Source organism: Vigna unguiculata, chromosome 10 (assembly GCF_004118075.2).
Source record: "Vigna unguiculata cultivar IT97K-499-35 chromosome 10, ASM411807v1, whole genome shotgun sequence".
Lineage (NCBI taxonomy): Eukaryota > Viridiplantae > Streptophyta > Magnoliopsida > Fabales > Fabaceae > Vigna > Vigna unguiculata.
The window spans coordinates 33,701,875-33,719,889 of record NC_040288.1 but is presented as its reverse complement, the minus strand read 5'-3'; the positions used below and the strand labels follow the sequence as shown (position 1 = coordinate 33,719,889).

The 18,015-nt window shown below is 34.4% G+C and overlaps 3 protein-coding genes across 3 annotated transcripts; 2 read left to right on the top strand and 1 right to left on the bottom strand.

Moving 5' to 3' along the window:
* Window positions 1-2,364: 2,364 nt before the first annotated feature.
* LOC114166995 lies at window positions 2,365-11,476 on the bottom strand. The gene is made up of 5 exons (XM_028051882.1): window positions 10,143-11,476; window positions 9,288-9,346; window positions 6,835-6,963; window positions 5,673-5,808; window positions 2,365-2,737 (listed from the first exon to the last, which is right to left on the bottom strand). The coding sequence occupies exons 1-5, from the start codon at window positions 10,842-10,844 to the stop codon at window positions 2,420-2,422; spliced, it is 1,344 nt and encodes a 447-aa protein (XP_027907683.1). The 5' UTR covers window positions 10,845-11,476; the 3' UTR covers window positions 2,365-2,419.
* A 2,004-nt stretch (window positions 11,477-13,480) lies between these two features.
* On the top strand, window positions 13,481-15,478 carry LOC114165577. Its single transcript, XM_028050164.1, has 2 exons — window positions 13,481-14,830; window positions 14,891-15,478. The coding sequence occupies exons 1-2, from the start codon at window positions 13,481-13,483 to the stop codon at window positions 15,476-15,478; spliced, it is 1,938 nt and encodes a 645-aa protein (XP_027905965.1).
* Window positions 15,479-15,669: 191 nt separating this feature from the next.
* LOC114165576 (uncharacterized mitochondrial protein AtMg00860-like) lies at window positions 15,670-16,056 on the top strand. Its single transcript, XM_028050163.1, has one exon. The coding sequence runs from the start codon at window positions 15,670-15,672 to the stop codon at window positions 16,054-16,056; it is 387 nt and encodes a 128-aa protein (XP_027905964.1).
* The last annotated feature ends 1,959 nt before the right edge of the window (window positions 16,057-18,015 follow it).

Here is an 18,015-nt window from a genome sequence, read left to right as displayed (position 1 = left end):
TTATGAATTGGCCTTATCTCTAGTCGATGTGAGACTTCCAACAAAATTACATTTGTGTTTTATTAGTATTGTATCCCACTAAAGATCCATAAAAAATGATGCATAAAGTCTGAAGTTTTGTATCTTTTTAAGGAATGGTATTATAGTATTATAGTTCATGTTTCAAGAGATGACTTTTTTGTTGTTGTTGATGTTTTAATGTGTTTCAAACTTGTGTATTGGAAAAATGGACACCAACATGTGTATTGTAACATTATAATAAGGAATGTGGTGTGTATGCACTTTTTTGAAGAATCATATATTATAGTTTGTCTGAAATATGTGAAGGTGGTTATTTTTTTCTTCTTTCTTTCTTTTGCTTTAAAATTGTAGATTATCCCAACCATGAAGATTGATGCATGAAGACATTCTATGACTTCCAAAACCAGAAAACAAGTAATGGAAGAAAGTGATTTCTAGGACTTGGAAGGATTGACTTGGGAAGAAAAATGGTTGTTGAATCATCATGGTATTCAAACAAGTTTTAAGATATAGAGAATCTTTGCACTAGATTTCAGTGGATTTAATATGATTGCATTTCATCATTCATATCCAAAAAGGTGCTTTTTGATTTGCACTTAGCACTAACGTGCTTTCTTGCTATTTGTATTTGTCACTTTTGGTTCCAATTTAATGCTTCCAGCAGCCCCTCGTGGATTAAACAACAAAGTGGGAAATCTTTGTGGTGGGAAAAAAGTACACAAAACTTTTGATGAAGATTTAATGTTATGCATACACCATTAATAGAGAATATTATAAGATGTTGTCATTTTCTTATTAAAAATGGTTAACGAAAATCTTTAGTTACTGGGTTTGATGAGAATAAAAAATTTAGTAATAGTAAATCAATGTTTAAGGATTGTTTGGGAAAACAACTTACATATTTTTTAAATATTTTTGATTATATAAAACTTGTGTTGTATGTGCTTAAAATATTAATATATTTGCGTTTGAATATACACGTTAACAAACATTTGCACAAATGTGAAGTATGTAGATGGAATGCTTCATAAACATCTAGCTTCATTAAAGGAAATGTGATAAAAAAATTTGAAATTAAAATATTAACTAAATGGTGAATATAATAGTTATTCAGATTTCAAGTTTATTGATATAACATCAGAGTCGATTAAAGCTCGATTTTATCGTTAAAGGACAAAACAAAGATAAAAGAAAGAAGATATATTTAAATTATTTTTTTAATTAACTTTCAATTGATACGAGATTATTGGACATACTACGACAATAGTATTTAATATTTTACAAAATAAAAAAAATCATAAGTTTCCACATACTTGACTATATTTTTTATAACAATAATTTAAGTATCATAAATTTCAGAAAAAGTATGAAACATTTTAAGTTGTTTAAAAAAAAAATCAGTAAAAGAAATTTTTTTTTCACACACAAGAATCATTAACAATCATATATTTATTATGTTTGTAAAAATTATTGTACACATTTTCAATATTCATATATCACGTATCTATTATGTATCGTATTTTATTATTTTAAAAATAAACATATCGACGTATTAGATACGTATCATATCCGATACACGTATCATATCTGAACATCTTAGCTAACTATACTGTTCAGTGATCTGGAGTGGGCATCATTATGTATCAAAATAAAAGTAAATTTGTAGAGTTATCATTAAATAGTTGGTCACTTACTATTTGTCACCATTTATACCTATATCAACTATCAAATCAATTTATACTTATTGGTCTCTAAGGTGGATTTAGGTAAACAACTTAATTAAACACTTGTTTAATGAGTATTTAATTAAACTATTTATCTAAATCCATGCTTTGTTATTGATTAATATTTATTAAAAACCATAAAAAACAACAAAATCATCCATCTTAGTTAAGGAGTGTCACTCATAGTTTTTATTATATTTAGTTAGAGTGTGCCATGATAATTGTGTTGATTCACTCTATTCATTTTTGGAATAAAGTTATAGTTTATTTAGATAATTTTTTTTTAAATATCTAATAAATTCTCCAAATTTTTACTTTTTATTTCTAAACTGGCTGATGAAAAATTTATTTATTATTTTCTTATTAATTTTCTTTCTTAGAAAGACTTGTTGAAAATGTTTTTCAGATACCATTATTGAATAATCTTACATCCTCTTTTGTTAAGGAAAAGTAAAATGGAAAGGTGGAACCTTCGTACCTGTTAATCCAAAATTTAGAAAAGGTGTTCAAAAAGATTAATTTATAATGAAGGTTTTGTATTTCAAATTGACTAATCCAAAACTTAAAAAAAAAGAGTATAAACTGCTATTATTGAGATTGAGGAAGAAATAGTCCAAAATGAAGCAAAGAAGAAACAAATAGTGCTTTATTAAGCTTAGATAGGGAGAAATATTTCATGGAGGTGTCTTTTTGAACACCATATGACCTGAATCATCCACATCAAACAAACGTCCAACAAATTCATTCCAACTTTGTGTTCTTTTCTTATGAAAGAAGGAGGAACCTTCACTTGATCTTCCAGAATCCTCTCCAACATCAATTTCATGAAATGTTCCATAGGATGAAGGAGAGTATGCTTGTGGAATATCCAAAGCAACTGCTCTCTGAAGGGCTGCATGGTACTCTTCACTGTGTTCTCGAGCTATGGATTCATGCCTCTCCATCCTCTGTTTTGCTGGAATCTCCATATGATCGTCTCTGTCTCGCATTAACTGATCACAGAAAATACCATATATCAAATAATAGAATATTTTTTCTTAAGTTCCTTCAGAAAGCTGAAAAATAAAAACAATTACATTCCAAAAACCCAGTTAGTGTACAAAGAGTTCAACTTACAAAAATCTACAGAAGACAGTCACCACCAGTATCTGTAGAAACACACTTAACACACTAACAAGAGGGAAAATGCTTACTAATGTCTACTAAGGTTGGGGAAAGATCGAGATGTGATAGATACTTCAGGAATGACTGCACTGAAACATTTACCATGTGGTTTTCTAAATTTTCTTAATCAATGGCTATTCGTCAATGGTATCATAAGAACATAAGTAGAAAATGTGACCAAGTGCTTGACAGTATCATAATATCTCTACTAGTGAAAGTAAACAATTACAAATATAACTAGCCGTGTTCTTGAAGTGTATGGAAACTATTTGATTAATGCAAAATTTATAAATAAAACCAAATTAAAGAGATGGGATTAAGTGTTTACATTGGTAATATTGAATATTCAATTTTATTAGACAGGATAAATTAAATAGATAAAATTATTAAAAGAGAGGAATAAATCATAGAAATAAAGTATTCCAATAAGACAATTAATCTTTTTTAATATTATATATATATATATATATATATATAATGTTTAAAATCAAAATAAAATTAGCTAGAATAAGAAAATAATAATAATAAAATTCAATTTATCTAAAAAAAGAAAGATATCTTCAATTTAATATAGTTTATCAAGATTAAAAATTTAAATTGGAAATCAAAGTCAAATTAAGCAATAGGGTTTATTAAAAGGAATAAAAAGTTATAGATTAAATTAGGACTTTTAACCTCATCCCACAATTCATACCAAGCTCAGGTAAAGTAGGAGGGTTGTGCTAGGCCCTAAAAAATTGATGTAAGGCTTGCTGAATACATGGATCACTCGTGACAAATTATGCGTTGATATACATGGCTTGAGTACAACGACCAATAAGATAGAGTGTCACTGCTTTGGCGCCTGAATGTAATATCAAAGCAAGGGCGACAATAATATTGAAATATGCATGATGCTCAACATCAACATTCATACATATATCAATATTATCTACCGCTCTTCTTCTTTAATACTACATTCAGGCCAATGCTCAGGAAGAAGAGGTTACATGTCTGCTTATCCTAACAAGTTTCTCAGGAACTGATGAATTCTTACTAATTATAATTCCAACCACATTATCCTAATTCCTAAAGAACCCGGTGCAAATGTAATTGGAATTTTAAGACCAATAGGTTTGGCTAATTTCAAATATAAGATTTTTTTCTAAATTCTTTCTGATAGATTAGCTTTGGTTGTAGGGAACCTCATCTCTCCCTAACAAAGAGGTCCGTTCCAGGAAGAGTATCACTGACTGCATAGGCACAGTTTCAGAGTCCATAAATTTATAGACAGGAAGTGCTCTTCTGGAAACATTGCTCTCAAGATTAATATTGGAAAAGCTTTTGACACCATTGATTGGAACATCTAAATAGTTGTTCTAAAAGCCTATGGTTACCATGACATTTTTTTGTAATTGGATTCTTTTACTTTTAAATTTTGCTAAATTATCTGTGCTGATCAATTCCAGGCTGAATGGTTTCTTTTCATGCTCTAGAGGGGTGTGTGTGTGTCCGGTGGTGGGATTTTAGGCTTCAAGAGCAGAGAGATCATGGGTTTTGGGAAAAATTTATACAAGAAAATTCAGTTTTTGAAGCTGAACTCCCGGATGTTATTCAGGCTATTGATATCACTATTCAAAAAGGTTGGAGAGCACTGCGGTTGGAGATGGATTCCTTGCTCACTGTGAAAGCTTTGTTGATAGTTTAGTTTCTAGGAAATTATGGAATAGATGGAATAATGTTTTGAATTCTATTAAATGGTATACAGTTTAGATTTTCACACACTTATAGGGACGGAAATAGGTGTGGGGATGGTTTAGTTGTTTATGGTCTTAGAACTTTAGCTTTTACTGGGTGGGATGGAGTACCTCCTATTGTCCCTTTTTTTCGTAGATTTGGTCTCCCACATTAGATATTTTCTTAGTGGGTTTTGGTTTGATTTCCCATTTTTGTATTTTTTTTAATTGTACTAAGAATACTGCACATGATTGTTACATGTTATTGTGCTAACTTGGTTTGGATTGCAGCCTGTAAGGTGATGCAATAACATTCAATCCTTTGATTAAAGAAAATATATCTATAACTGGATTGGGTAAATAAGTTAGTCCAACTGTCCAAGAGTGAGCAATTAAGTTTGATATGCAGAATATTGGTACTTTCACAAGTCTTTAGAGGTGGTGGACATCATGATACATCATGTGGGGTTATGGGAAAAGTTAACAAATAAAAAACTATGGAATTTAAACTCTGGTGAAAAGGGAAAGTATAGGAAAGAAGAAAGTGAAGATTATTGCACACAAAAATTAAGAGAGTATATGTAAGAAAGACCTGGGATAATATTTTATCTTTAAAAGTAACGGTAGGAGCAGAAATTAAAAATGGGCCAGTTCGGTTAAATATAAAATAAGTTTTTCAAAATATGAATTTTTTAAAAAATCACTAATTTAAGAAGAAAATATTTGCTTCTCCAAAAAAAAAAAACTACTGTTTAAAAAATTAGATTAGACAAACACAAAAAAAAGAAGCAGAAATCTGCTTATTTTATTAAAAAAAACTTTTTAAATAAAAAATCACAAACAAACTCACCCAATATCATGAGTGCTTAAGCAGTACAAGTAGGACTGGAATCACCTTTTAAGAAAAAGTTGCACTGCTATAATGAATCATTGAATATAAGCCAGGTTTTGGAATATCATTAAAGCACAAATTGCAGAGAAGTAGTTACTTTATATATACTGTTTTGGTAGACAACTCTGTTATTATTGAATAAATCTTATTGCTTACACTGAGTGCCCGTCGGGATTCTCTCTCTATCCAAATGATGGCATGGTCAGAAGTTGCATTGCAAGAAAGAACTAAATGCTCAAACCTCCCATCAACAGGTACTGCTGTCCTAACAACAGGTGGAAATCTTCCCAACCTGCAACCAGAAGAGACTATAATCCTAATTATTACTGCATATAGATAACATTCTGCTCTTCTAATTTGATCACTTTATCCTTTAAGCATACATAAAAGTAGATTAAAAGAACCTTTCAAACGTAAATGCAGATATGAAACCATGGGTCATACTTCGGAAGACTCAAATGTCAAACTCAATAAATCCTATTCCAGAAACATTAGATAATAGCATAAGCGGGCACACTCACATGTGCACACAGAAAAACTGTTGAATCTTGAGTACTGACAGGACATTTACAATATTCTATTGAAAATTTATCTACCGTTGAAAATTATAAAGTGCAACTTTCTTTGTCTTACACACATGCACAACCTTACACAAAGTTGCAAGATTTTTATGTTCAACTCTCTAGGAATGAGAAAAAATCAAAGGGAAAGTAGGATGAGAAAAGGTTTAATGCATAAAGGCCTGCTTCTCAACTAAATCAGAGGGAATACATGCATTTAGGGTTTAGGGTGAACAATTTGCACAAAAGTCACATGGTTAATAGGTGAACAAAATAAAAATAAGGTAAATTTGCTTGCAGCTGTGTAAAATCTTTCAGGGAAAACCCCATGCATATGGACTGTTAACTGAATGCCTTATTACCTATTAGGTAATAATAAGGCATTCAATTATGCAGATATAGTCTGTTTAGTTTTTATTTTACTATATATAAACTCTTGTATCTTTCTTAAAGAATAATACAGAAGAATGTTATTCAGTTTTTCTTTTTTCCAATTACAATATGCATCGATAGAATTTAAAGGATAAAACCAATTACCTTGACTACAATCACTATAGTCCTCCAAAATTAGTTCACTCACTACTGTGTTGGATAATGTTCAAAATGAAGAGTATTGGATACATTTTTATTAAATGCATGATTGCATAGCGACTATAGTAAGGCCAGTGAGAAGTCTTCCTTTAATTAGAGGGAGCTCAATAAGATGCCACAGCTATGAGATAAATAAAAAAGTAAAATTTGAGAGTATCATACTTTACCTAAATGGTTTTCGCTCCACAATGTGATAGAGCCGACCAGGTGCATATAGACGCCTTGGATCTCTGAGCTTCTTCTCCTCCAATGTGCAGGTATCCTTTAAGCACATTATACACAACAAACAGGGCCAACTGCCAATAAAGGATAACAACCACTGTAACCCGTTTTAACAGCAAGAGCTTCATTGTACTAATCCAATGCATATGCATGAAAATTTGAAAAACTTATCCTATTTTAACATATTAAAAGCCTGATAGGCTTCTAAGCTGTGTTTTAATCAATTAAAACTATCAGGTTCTGAAATCTTTATATCTCCCTCATTTGAAAATCAAATTACACGAAATCAGTTGCATTCTTTCTGAAAACACTTTGTCTACTGAGACAGACTGAGACTTGAGTAATACAATTCTTCTTGGAGACATCTTGCTTGAATTTGGTGATAAAGACCTTGGCAAAGAAGAACATTTAAGTAATCACCTGACTTTGTAGTTTTTCTTCTGTGCTTAAACTTTTTTAGGTGATATTGAATTGTTTTTCTGGTAAGGGTGCGAACTTGGATAGGGTTTCCATGTTGTTCTTGTGATAGGGTGTCACAAGAGGATGAACTATAAAGTCTTGTAGAGTTCAAGACAATAGTTCTTGGGGTTTCTTTCTTGTTTTTAGAGTGCTCGCAAAACTAGAAAGTTTAGAGGATAAGTTTGGCTGGAGTGGCTGAACAATTGGATGTAGCTATGATTATCGTGTGAATAAGTATAAATCTTGTTTTTCTTTTCTCTCTCTATCTTCTATACTTGATAATTGTAAATTTTCTTGTTCTTTTGCAATCAATCATCTTTATACATTAATTATTGTCTGCTGCTTTCTTGTTCAATAAATTTGATAAAGCATTTGATCTTTCTCTTCAAAAATTGGTGATAGTTCAATCCACATACCCCTCTTGATCTCAGTCCTATAATTCTAACAAACTCGGCCCCATTTGAGGTTGGGGCATAGTCAGCTTGTCCTCAACTAGAATGTTGTTCACTCACTCAATGCATACTCAACTCCACCTCGATTTTATGGCAGATGTCTAGTCGGTTTCCTTAAGACAGATATTGATCGGGATCATTTTTCAGATGACATTGCCAAAGTTATTTTTTCACCAATGTAAGCTAATGTTATTTCTTAGATGATGTTAACTAGTATTTTCTTGGTCCACATTGGCAGTGCGTTTTGACAAGTGTCAAACAATTTTTTTCACTAATGTTATGATGCGATCTAGAGGAGGTCAATATAATTGAGTATTCTTTGTAATTTTTATTATGTTTTTTAATTAGGCTTAATTGTCACAATGGAAGACTAAAAACCACAAGAGAAGGTAAACCATCATTTTCTCATGGTAGGAAATAATGACACATATAGTGGAATTAAAGACAACACTAGTTGGAGTTAATTGCTAATGAACAATAAAGACTACTTAGTGGAAATTAAGGTGGAATTTAGCAGACCTTATTATTATTGTCAAGAGTGACACATAATTTAGCCTATAAAAACGTGTTGTAATGCAATGGGAGATGTATCAATTTTGAAAGAAAATTAAGTTTCTTTTTGAGAACTTTATGGAGTTATGATTAATAAAAACCCAAGTATTGATCTTATAAAAGTAATTTGCAGCAATCAAATTTGCAGAAATCAACCCTAAGACTTATCACTCCCCTTCTTATCTTTCTTGAATGGGACGTCAATATTCATCCCAAACTAAATACCAAAATGGTCCCTCCATTCATTTTCTCATCACATTAATTGGTGTTATTTTCTGTGGATGTCATAGTTGTTTATCAACATCTCATAGTTGACATTAACCAGGAAGATTATCTTCTTGCCAATCTAAGTTAAAGTTTTTCAATTGATGGGGTACTTTTTGTTGACATTGTTAGGATTACTTTTCCAATGACACAAGACAAATTTAGTTCTCAGTCAACATTGGTCAGCATTTTCTCGGCCAATGTTGGCGAGACTGTTTTTCAATTGATGTCAACTAGTTTTGTTTAGTTGAATTTTTTGGTATTATTAGTTAATGGATGTCAACAAGAGTTGTTTTCTAATCAATGACACTAGTGTTATTTATTGCCCAAAATCGGTCAGAATTTTTTCTTATGTTGATTGAGGAAACTTTTGCATTATGCTTAAGTAGTACCATTTTCAATCAATAGCAATCAAAAAGATGGTCAACAAATAACTTCAACCAACAAGAACAAAAAGATAACTTTGACCAATGTCACATTTGTGACCAACATTGATAAAAGAACATTTGAATAAAATTTTGTATTTGGTGATAATTAAAATACTCTAATCAAATAAAATTAAAATTAAACAAATGAAGAATGTATTTTAATTTCCTTGAACTTGTGGAATTCTCTATCCTAACACAATGTAAGGAGGAAGGGGAAGGAGGAAAATATGAAGATTTTTTTACCATAAAAGTGATTTGAAGACATCTTCCAAAGCAGCAGTTGTACGAGGTAAAAAATCATCCTGGTTTGTCAAAGTAAAGCATAGAAAATTAGTGCACAGAACTGATAAATTGATAAATAAGAATAATAATGGAATAAATATCCCTGTCGCAAAAACAATTATTATATTAATTCTGTGGAGCACACATTCATCTAATTGTTGAAATTTCTCAAAGCATTCTTTCATCAATCACTATATTTTTTCTGGATGCACATCAATTTTCTTTTTTCTTTTTCTCAAACAAATTCTGCTTAACAAATTGTATGAGTATTCATTCTTAAATTTCAACAGTGCAAATCGTTACTGCTTTAATCATTCTAAATCAGCATATCACATTGACAGAGTATGTTCATCCTAACAAGGAATACAAGCTCATCAATTATCTAGGATATAGTTATACAAATATATCTTCCAAACATGAAATAAATTCGCAACACGAATTCAGGAAAATCATTTACTAATTGTTAGACATGCAAATATAGATGTATTATAAAATCCATCAACACTTAACACCAGAAAGAAATCCAAGTAGACCCTTATGTTATTACATCACTAAGAGAAGCATGTTTACTTCCACCACACTTAACACACTTAAGAGTTGTCAAATCATCTTGTTTTTTCAGTAGATCCTCCCTTTAATAATGTGTACAAAAAAGAATTCAGAGGCTTCACTCACAACCTAAATGAAACGGCAGATTTCATGCATATGATATCTTGATAAAGATTAACAAACAATTTTGTACTTTTAAACAAGACTACAAGAAGTAAATCAGTCAAGTTGTTGTACTAAGTTCATATCAAAAGGAGACTGTACAACCTGGAGTACAACAGAATTGATCACATCTGCATATCTTACAGCCAAGTTGAGAGACATACACCGAGGAGAAGCTATTGCAAAGCATCTGATCTTATTTCTCGGTATACCCAATTTGTCTCGATTATGAACTGCTAGCATTGTCAACAATGCCACCACCCCAGCCCCTAGAGAATGCCCTGTAAATATTAACATATAAGTTGGATTTTCTGCCACTAGCTTCCTAAGAACCTCATATTCTGCATCAAAAACCCATCCAGCTGCCTTCAATAACCCATTATGAACATAACCACCATGAAATTCAGCTTGTCCGAGCTTATTATCAAGCAAAACAACATAATCACTTTCCTTTGCTAAATTGAGTCCACTGACAGCTAGTATGATTTCAGCATGATCATGATCAAGGTATATCATGTATGGTGTAACACGGCCTTGGTTATCGCCGTAGTCCTTCCGCAAGATAACCCAATCAGGATTAATGCCATAACCTCCTTCGGGAGCCCATTGAGGGTTACGAACATCATCTTCGTAGACGGCTAAGATTAGCCGACAGATCCGAGGAACAGGCTCAAATTCTTGTGCAGTAGCCAGCCCCCAATTTTCACTCTCATAGCCTGCACTGTACAGACATTTTTTCCATGCCCAACGAGCACAGGCCAGACAATAAACACACTCAAGGACAGGAAGCCCACACAAAAATGACATCAATGCCTATGTTTTATGCATGTCTACAAAAACTTACACAGCAAAATACTAATTCGTACGCCTAAAAAATATGAAAGTTCACATAAATGACATCAATGGCAAAACAATAGTGCTCACAATCAAAATAAACAAGAAACTAAAACCTATGCCACTAGGGTTTGATCAGACAGTGATCAACAGAATCAACTCTATGTATCATCCCTAAAATGAATACTGAAAGCTTGAGTGAGACTATCACTATGCCTTCATAGATGAACAAAGATGGAAGCTACGGACAAATCTAAGTTAAATTGAAGATGCACATGAATAAACTAAAAATGTGAACTTCATGTTGAATTAGAGTTCATAAACCGTTTTCAAGTATACCCAGTTTGGGATAGTTGGGAAAATCCAACAAATTCAGATTGAGTTTACACAAAGCGTAAACTGAAGAATTGTTTTCGGAGGAAAAATAAAGCATTCGATGGATTTGGTTGGAGTGGAAATTGAAGCAGTGAATGAAGATTAGAGAAACAGATGAAAGGAAACACAGCGAAAGAAAAAGGAAAGAGCGAAAGGATTTAGGTGAGAGTGAGAGTAAGACAAACATACCTGCCACATAGTCAAAACGTTGAAGGGTGGATTTTGAGAATATGCTCACTCGAATCATTCTTTTTCTCATTCTTAAGAAATTTAAGAATGTGTTACGGTGATGAAATTAAGTTAAATTTAACTTCATTGGAGTTGAAAAATAAACCATATATTATAATTTGGAAATTAATTTAAATTTGGGATGAATTTTATTTTTAATAACAAATATCAAACGTATTAACCTAACGTCTAATAGAAACTGAAAAATAATTAGAGTATTCTAACTATTCAGTAGTCATAAAATTTAAGTGATAAAAATAGTATACTTCAGTATGATTTCTTTAATAAAAAAAATATGATTATCAATGACTAATATTGGTTTGATTTGTTACAATGCAAATTTTTCATATTTTAAAATTATGATTATCAATGACTAATATTGGTTTGATTTGTCAAAATTATTTATTTATAACATGTAAAAGAAAAATAAGACCAATGTTTGAGAGGGAACATAGTCTTCCGAACTGGAACAATCCTTCTTATGTCACAGAAGAAGAAAAATTGTTCTGATCATAAAAGAATTTAATGAATATGTGGGGCAAAGCATTCAATAAAAATTTATCATATGGTCATATTATTTTATTAATTGATATGATATGACAATACCAATTTCTATTAAATATGCATGTAATATTTTTAAAATAGAGATTAAAGTTTAATCCATAATATTATATAGCTCCATGCAGCACGCGCGTGACGGTTTTGTCTTTGAAAATTAAATATTCGAAAAATTATCTCTCGAATTTTGAATAATAACTTAATCTTTCAAAACCTGTCGTGGTTTTATGATGTTAGCATTCTAGTTAAGATTGATTGAAGTTCCCTTTTACTGAGAAATACTATATTCAAATGGTGAGATGGAACTTATCCTTTGCCATGCATTCTATACTGTATGGGTCGGTTTAGTATCTTAATTGAACAGTGATGTGAGGTTATTTTGAAGAAGATTTCTATATATGTCATTAAACATTTGGTCATTGGTTATATGAGATTATTTTAAAGAACATTTTTAGAAATGTGATCAAATAATTAAACATTGATCGTGTGAGATTACTTCGAAGAAGAATTTCAGAGATGCGATTAGTAGTCAATCGACCGTGTTGAGTGGCCATTTTTGGTATCCTCAATTGGATTGTCTATAGGACTTCACCCTAGTCTTTTATACAGATTAGGTGTTGCGTTGTTCGACCCATCGTGTCGAATGACGTTAATGTTAATCTCCTATTAGTGTAATCAAATCAGAAATCAGGATTAAAAGAGATTGGACCGTAATTAGACCGACCCTAATTACATACCCATGAGAAAATTTATAAATATAAGTCAAAGGTATGGTTTTTGAAACTTTTGTTTTACACTAATTACAACATTTATTGCATTAATCGATTGATCAATCGTTAACTCTAACATTGGAGCACCTTTGACAGGTACACATAGATCGGTTGACGAACAAGACCACCAAACGGATAACAAGAATGGAGCTTTGGAGAACATGGAAATTTTTGAGTGGACATGATATTCTTATACCCGAAACATTTTGACACCCACCGTAAGGCGATGATCATTCTACTTAAACTTATATGGTGACCACAAGAAACATGACAAGTAACACTGTTATGAACCTAAATGAGAATGGTGAACCAGTGAATTCAGAGGACTGTGAGATAGACAACCCAATTACACATGTCAAGCCCAAACGTAATAGAGCCAGGCCCAAGTATCTAGAAGACTATGCTACTGATTAGTGGGGAGGAGGTGCACGTGAGTTGGGGTGCAGGGTATTATTTCTCTTGGGTTGTTAGGATATATGCTAGATTTGTTTTCTGAGCAATGATGACGTGCCTGATGTCGTTAGACCATTTCCTTGCTATTTGTGTGTGAATATTGCATTGAATAAAGGAAGTGAAGAATATTGCAGTTATTTTGTCTTTTATCTTCTTGGAGGTAGCCTTCCCTCGAAGAAGGTCTTACATTCTGGTGCTTTCATTGAGAGTTCTTTTTTAGCGACCATGACAGGATCATCAAAAAATCAGGATAAGCTCGAAGCAACTATGAACCAGCTGTTGGCGAATCAACGAATCTTTCAGGAGGAAATGACCAATCGCATGACTAATCTCGAAGCACAGGTTCTCTCTCGTCACAACAACGGACCGGAATCCTCTAACAACAGGATTCTTCCATTTTCCCGCACCACAGTAAAGCTAGACATTCCGCGTTTTGATGGATCTAATCCGTTGAGCTGGATTTTTCAAATTACACAATATTTTGACTTACACAACATACCGGAAGAGCAACGACTTCAAATAGCTTCATTTTCCATGGAAGGAGAGGCTCTCAATTGGTTTCAATGGATGCATGCTAATAATCAATTGACCTCATGGGCAACTTTCATCCATTGTCTAGAAATCAGGTTTGTGCCGTCGCACTATGAGGATCCTAAAGGGGCCCTTTTCAAGCTATGCCAAACGACCAACGTGAGAGAATATCAGGCTCAGTTTGAATCCCTTGCCAATAGAATTGTGGGATTACCTCCTCCATTCTTTTTGAGTTGTTTTGTTTCGGGGTTAAAACCCGAGATTAGAAGAGAGGTGCAGGCTTTCCAACCCATTTCATTGTCACAAGCTATTAGCCTAGCCAAGTTGCAAGAGGACAAATTTGCAGATATTGCAACCTCTATTCGTTCCCAGCGTTTCACACCAATAGCCCAAAGATCAGTAGTAAACACTGATTTTCCTTCATCAAAACCAGTATCCATCCGAAACAGTTCCTTTCCTCCTCAATCGAGCCCAAACACAAATAATCCTCCTATAAAACGACTATCGACCGCTGAACTACAAAATAGAAGAGAGAAGGGTTTATGTTACTATTGTGATGACAAGTACAAACCTGGACACAAATGTAAGAAGCAATTTATGTTATTGATTGCTGAATCGGAAGATGCAGAGGGGGATTTGACCCGTTTATTGCAGGCTGAAACCCAAGATCAAACCGACCCACCCAATCCACTAGATAATGTTGCAGCCCAAATTAGTTTCAATGCCTTATTGGGCCATTCCATTCCGCGGACACTGAGAGTTTTGGGCCACATCCAGTCCTCATCCATTGCGATTTTGGTGGACAGTGGCAGCACTCACAATTTCATACAAGATCGAAAGGCTAAGTTCTTAGGTCTTCAAGCGGTTCCAGCGCAAGGGTTCCATGTCCTTGTTGGCAACGGTGAAGAGCTTTCTTGTAAATCTGTGTGCAAGCAAGTTCCCTTGCATCTAGGGACACACAAATTTCTAGTTGACCTATTTGTTTTGCCATTAAGTGGAGCAGAGCTGGTATTGGGAGTTCAATGGCTTACTACCTTGGGGCCGGTACTTACAGACTATGAAAAACTGACAATGAAGTTTATTAAGGATGGCGAAATGGTGTAGTTGGAAGGCCAAACTCGCGAAGTTCCGCAAGAGGCTTCCTCGCATCAATTGAGACGCTTGATGGTCACTGATGGAATTGCGAAAATGTTCCAATTACAATTGATACCTTCTCCCATGGAGCAACCTTGTCCTCAAGTCATACCCGATATTTGCGATCTACATGGCAAATACCCTCAATTGTTTGCTGAACCACATGGTCTTCCCCCTATTCGTGAGACTGATCATCATATTCCACTCCTTGAAGGGTCCAATCCAGTAAATGTTAGACCGTATCAGTACCCTTATTTTCAGAAGCATGAGATAGAAAGACAAATCAGAGATATGATGAATGAAGGCCTTATTCAGAGAAGTACTAGCGCTTTCTCTTCTCCGGTATTATTAGTACGCAAAAAAGATGGAACATTGCGATTTTGCGTTGATTATAGAGCCCTAAATGCCATCACGATAAAAGATCGTTTCCCAATCCCTTCAATAGATGAGTTGATTGACGAATTACATGGAACTCAATGGTTTTCCAAGTTGGATTTGAGATTCGGTTACCACCAAATCCGCATGAGCCCAGTTGATATACCAAAAATTGCTTTCTGAACTCACGAAGGGCATTATGAATTCTTGGTCATGCCCTTCGGCTTGTGCAACACCCCTGCTTCATTTCAGTCCACAATGAATATGTTGTTCCAACTACATTTGAGAAGATTTGTTATAGTCTTCTTTGACGACATATTGATCTACAGTAAATCCCTGGAGGAGCATCTTTCGCATTTGGATATTGTTTTCCAATGTCTGATTTCCAATCAATTCTTTCTCAAGAAGTCCAAGTGTTTGTTTGGACAAATTCCATCAATTATCTTGGGCACATCATTTCTAGGCATGGGGTGGGACCAGATCCAGAGAAAATTAGGACAATGCAAGGTTGGCTGACACCTTCTTCATTAAACCAGTTGCGGGGTTTGCTCGGGTTGACTGGTTTTTACCGCAAGTTTATTCGTCATTATGCCTCTATTGCTGCTCCTCTGACAAATCTGCTCAAGAAAGATGCCTTTGTTTGGTCTAACGAGGCTCAATTAGCTTTTGACGAATTGAAGACTGTTATGTCTCAAGCTCCGGTGTTAGCCCTTCCAAATTTTCAGGAAGACTTTGTTTTGGAAACCGATGCATCAGGATAAGGTATGGATGCAGTGTTATTGCAAAAGGGTCATCCCATTTGCTATTTTAGTAAGAAGTTTTGCCCAAAACTTTTATCAGCTTCAACCTATGTTAGAGAATTACATGCTATAACGGCGGCAGTAAAAAAATGGAGGACATATTTGTTGGGCAGAAAATTCACCATTCACACAGATCAACGAAGTCTCTGTGAACTCATGACTCAAGTGGTGCAAACACCTGAACAACAATATATTTATCCAAGTTGATGGGTTTTTCATATGAGATTGTGTATAAACCTGGAGCTGCAAATTGTGTGGCAGACGCCCTAAGTAGAATGCATGAAGATGAACCGCAATTGCTAGGACTTATAGTATCTCGATGTGACCTTGTGTCCAAAATACAAGCTGAGTATTCCTCCAACCCTATCTTAAAAGACCAGTATCAAGCGGTCCTTCGCTGCCCAACTCAACATCCGGAGTACAAGATCATCCAAGGAGTCTTATTTTACAAAGGTAGAATTTTCATCGCAGCCAACTCTCCTCTTAAGCAAGTGTTGCTCGAAGAATTCCATTCTACACCTATGGCGGGTCATGCGGGAGTCCACCGGACCTATGGGAGACTTAGTGAAAACTTTTATTGGATGGGCATGAAACACGATGTCACAAAATACGTAAAGAAATGTATTACATGTCAACAAATAAAGTCACCCTCACAATTGCCTTATGGGTTGTTGCAACCCCTACCCCTACCCACGACAGTATGGGAGGACATCTCTCTGGACTTTATCACAGGCCTCCCTTCTTTCCAAAACTACATTGTTATCTTGGTTGTAGTTGACCGTTTCTCTAAGGCTGCCCACTTTGGAATGCTTCCCACCGCCTTCACTGCAATTATAGTTGCGGAACTATTTGCTGTTCTGGTGTGCAAACTTCATGGAATGCCTAAGAGTATCGTATCAGATCGTGACCCCATCTTCATGAGCAAATTTTGGCAAGAACTTTTTCGGCTCAGCGGCACTAAATTACGGATGTCCACGGCTTATCATCCTCAAAGTGATGGTCAAACAGAGGTCGTGAATAAGGTTTTGCAACAATACCTTCGAGCTTTTGTTCATGATCAACCCAAGCAATGGGGAAAATACTTACACTGGGCAGAATGACACTACAACACCGCCAAACATAGTTCCACCGATATGACTCCCTTTGAAGTGGTCTACAACAAACCTGCACCAACTTTACCTTAATATATTGCGAGAACCAGTCAAAATGAAGCTGTGGACACAGAAATGTCCAACCGTGAAATGCTCATAGCAAAGTTGCGTTCTAAACTACGTAAAGCTCAAGATTCAATGAAGCTCTATGCTGATAAGAAGCGCCTCCAACACTCTTTTAAGGTGGGTGACCAAGTATTTGTTAAATTAAGGCCTTATCGACAGGTATCAGTGGGAGGTTCGCGAATTCAAAAGTTGGAAAAACGTTATTATGGCCCTTTTACTGTTACTAGACAAATAGGTGAAGTGGCTTTCGAGCTAGCCTTACCCCCGAAATCCAAAATTCATCCAATATTTCATGTTTCCAAATTGAAACCATGTCATGGAGATGTTACAGAGCCTAGTCTCTCATTACCGGAAGAGGCGCATAATAACCAACCCAAGATTCATCCATTAGCAATTTTGGATTGGCGTAAGGTAGAAGGTTCCGGCAACACTCAAGCTTTAATTCAATGGCAAGGATTGTATCCAGAAGACTCAACTTGGGAGTCTATTCAGGAATTGCTCATCGAGTTCCCTAGTTTACACCTTGAGGACAAGGTAATTGTGGAAGGGGAACGGTATGTTATGAACCTAAATGAGAATGGTGAACCAGTGAATTCAAAGGACTATGAGATAGACAACCCAATTACACATGTCAAGCCTAAACGTAATAGAGTCAGGCCCAAGTATCTAGAAGACTATGCTACTGATTAGTGGGGAGGAGGTG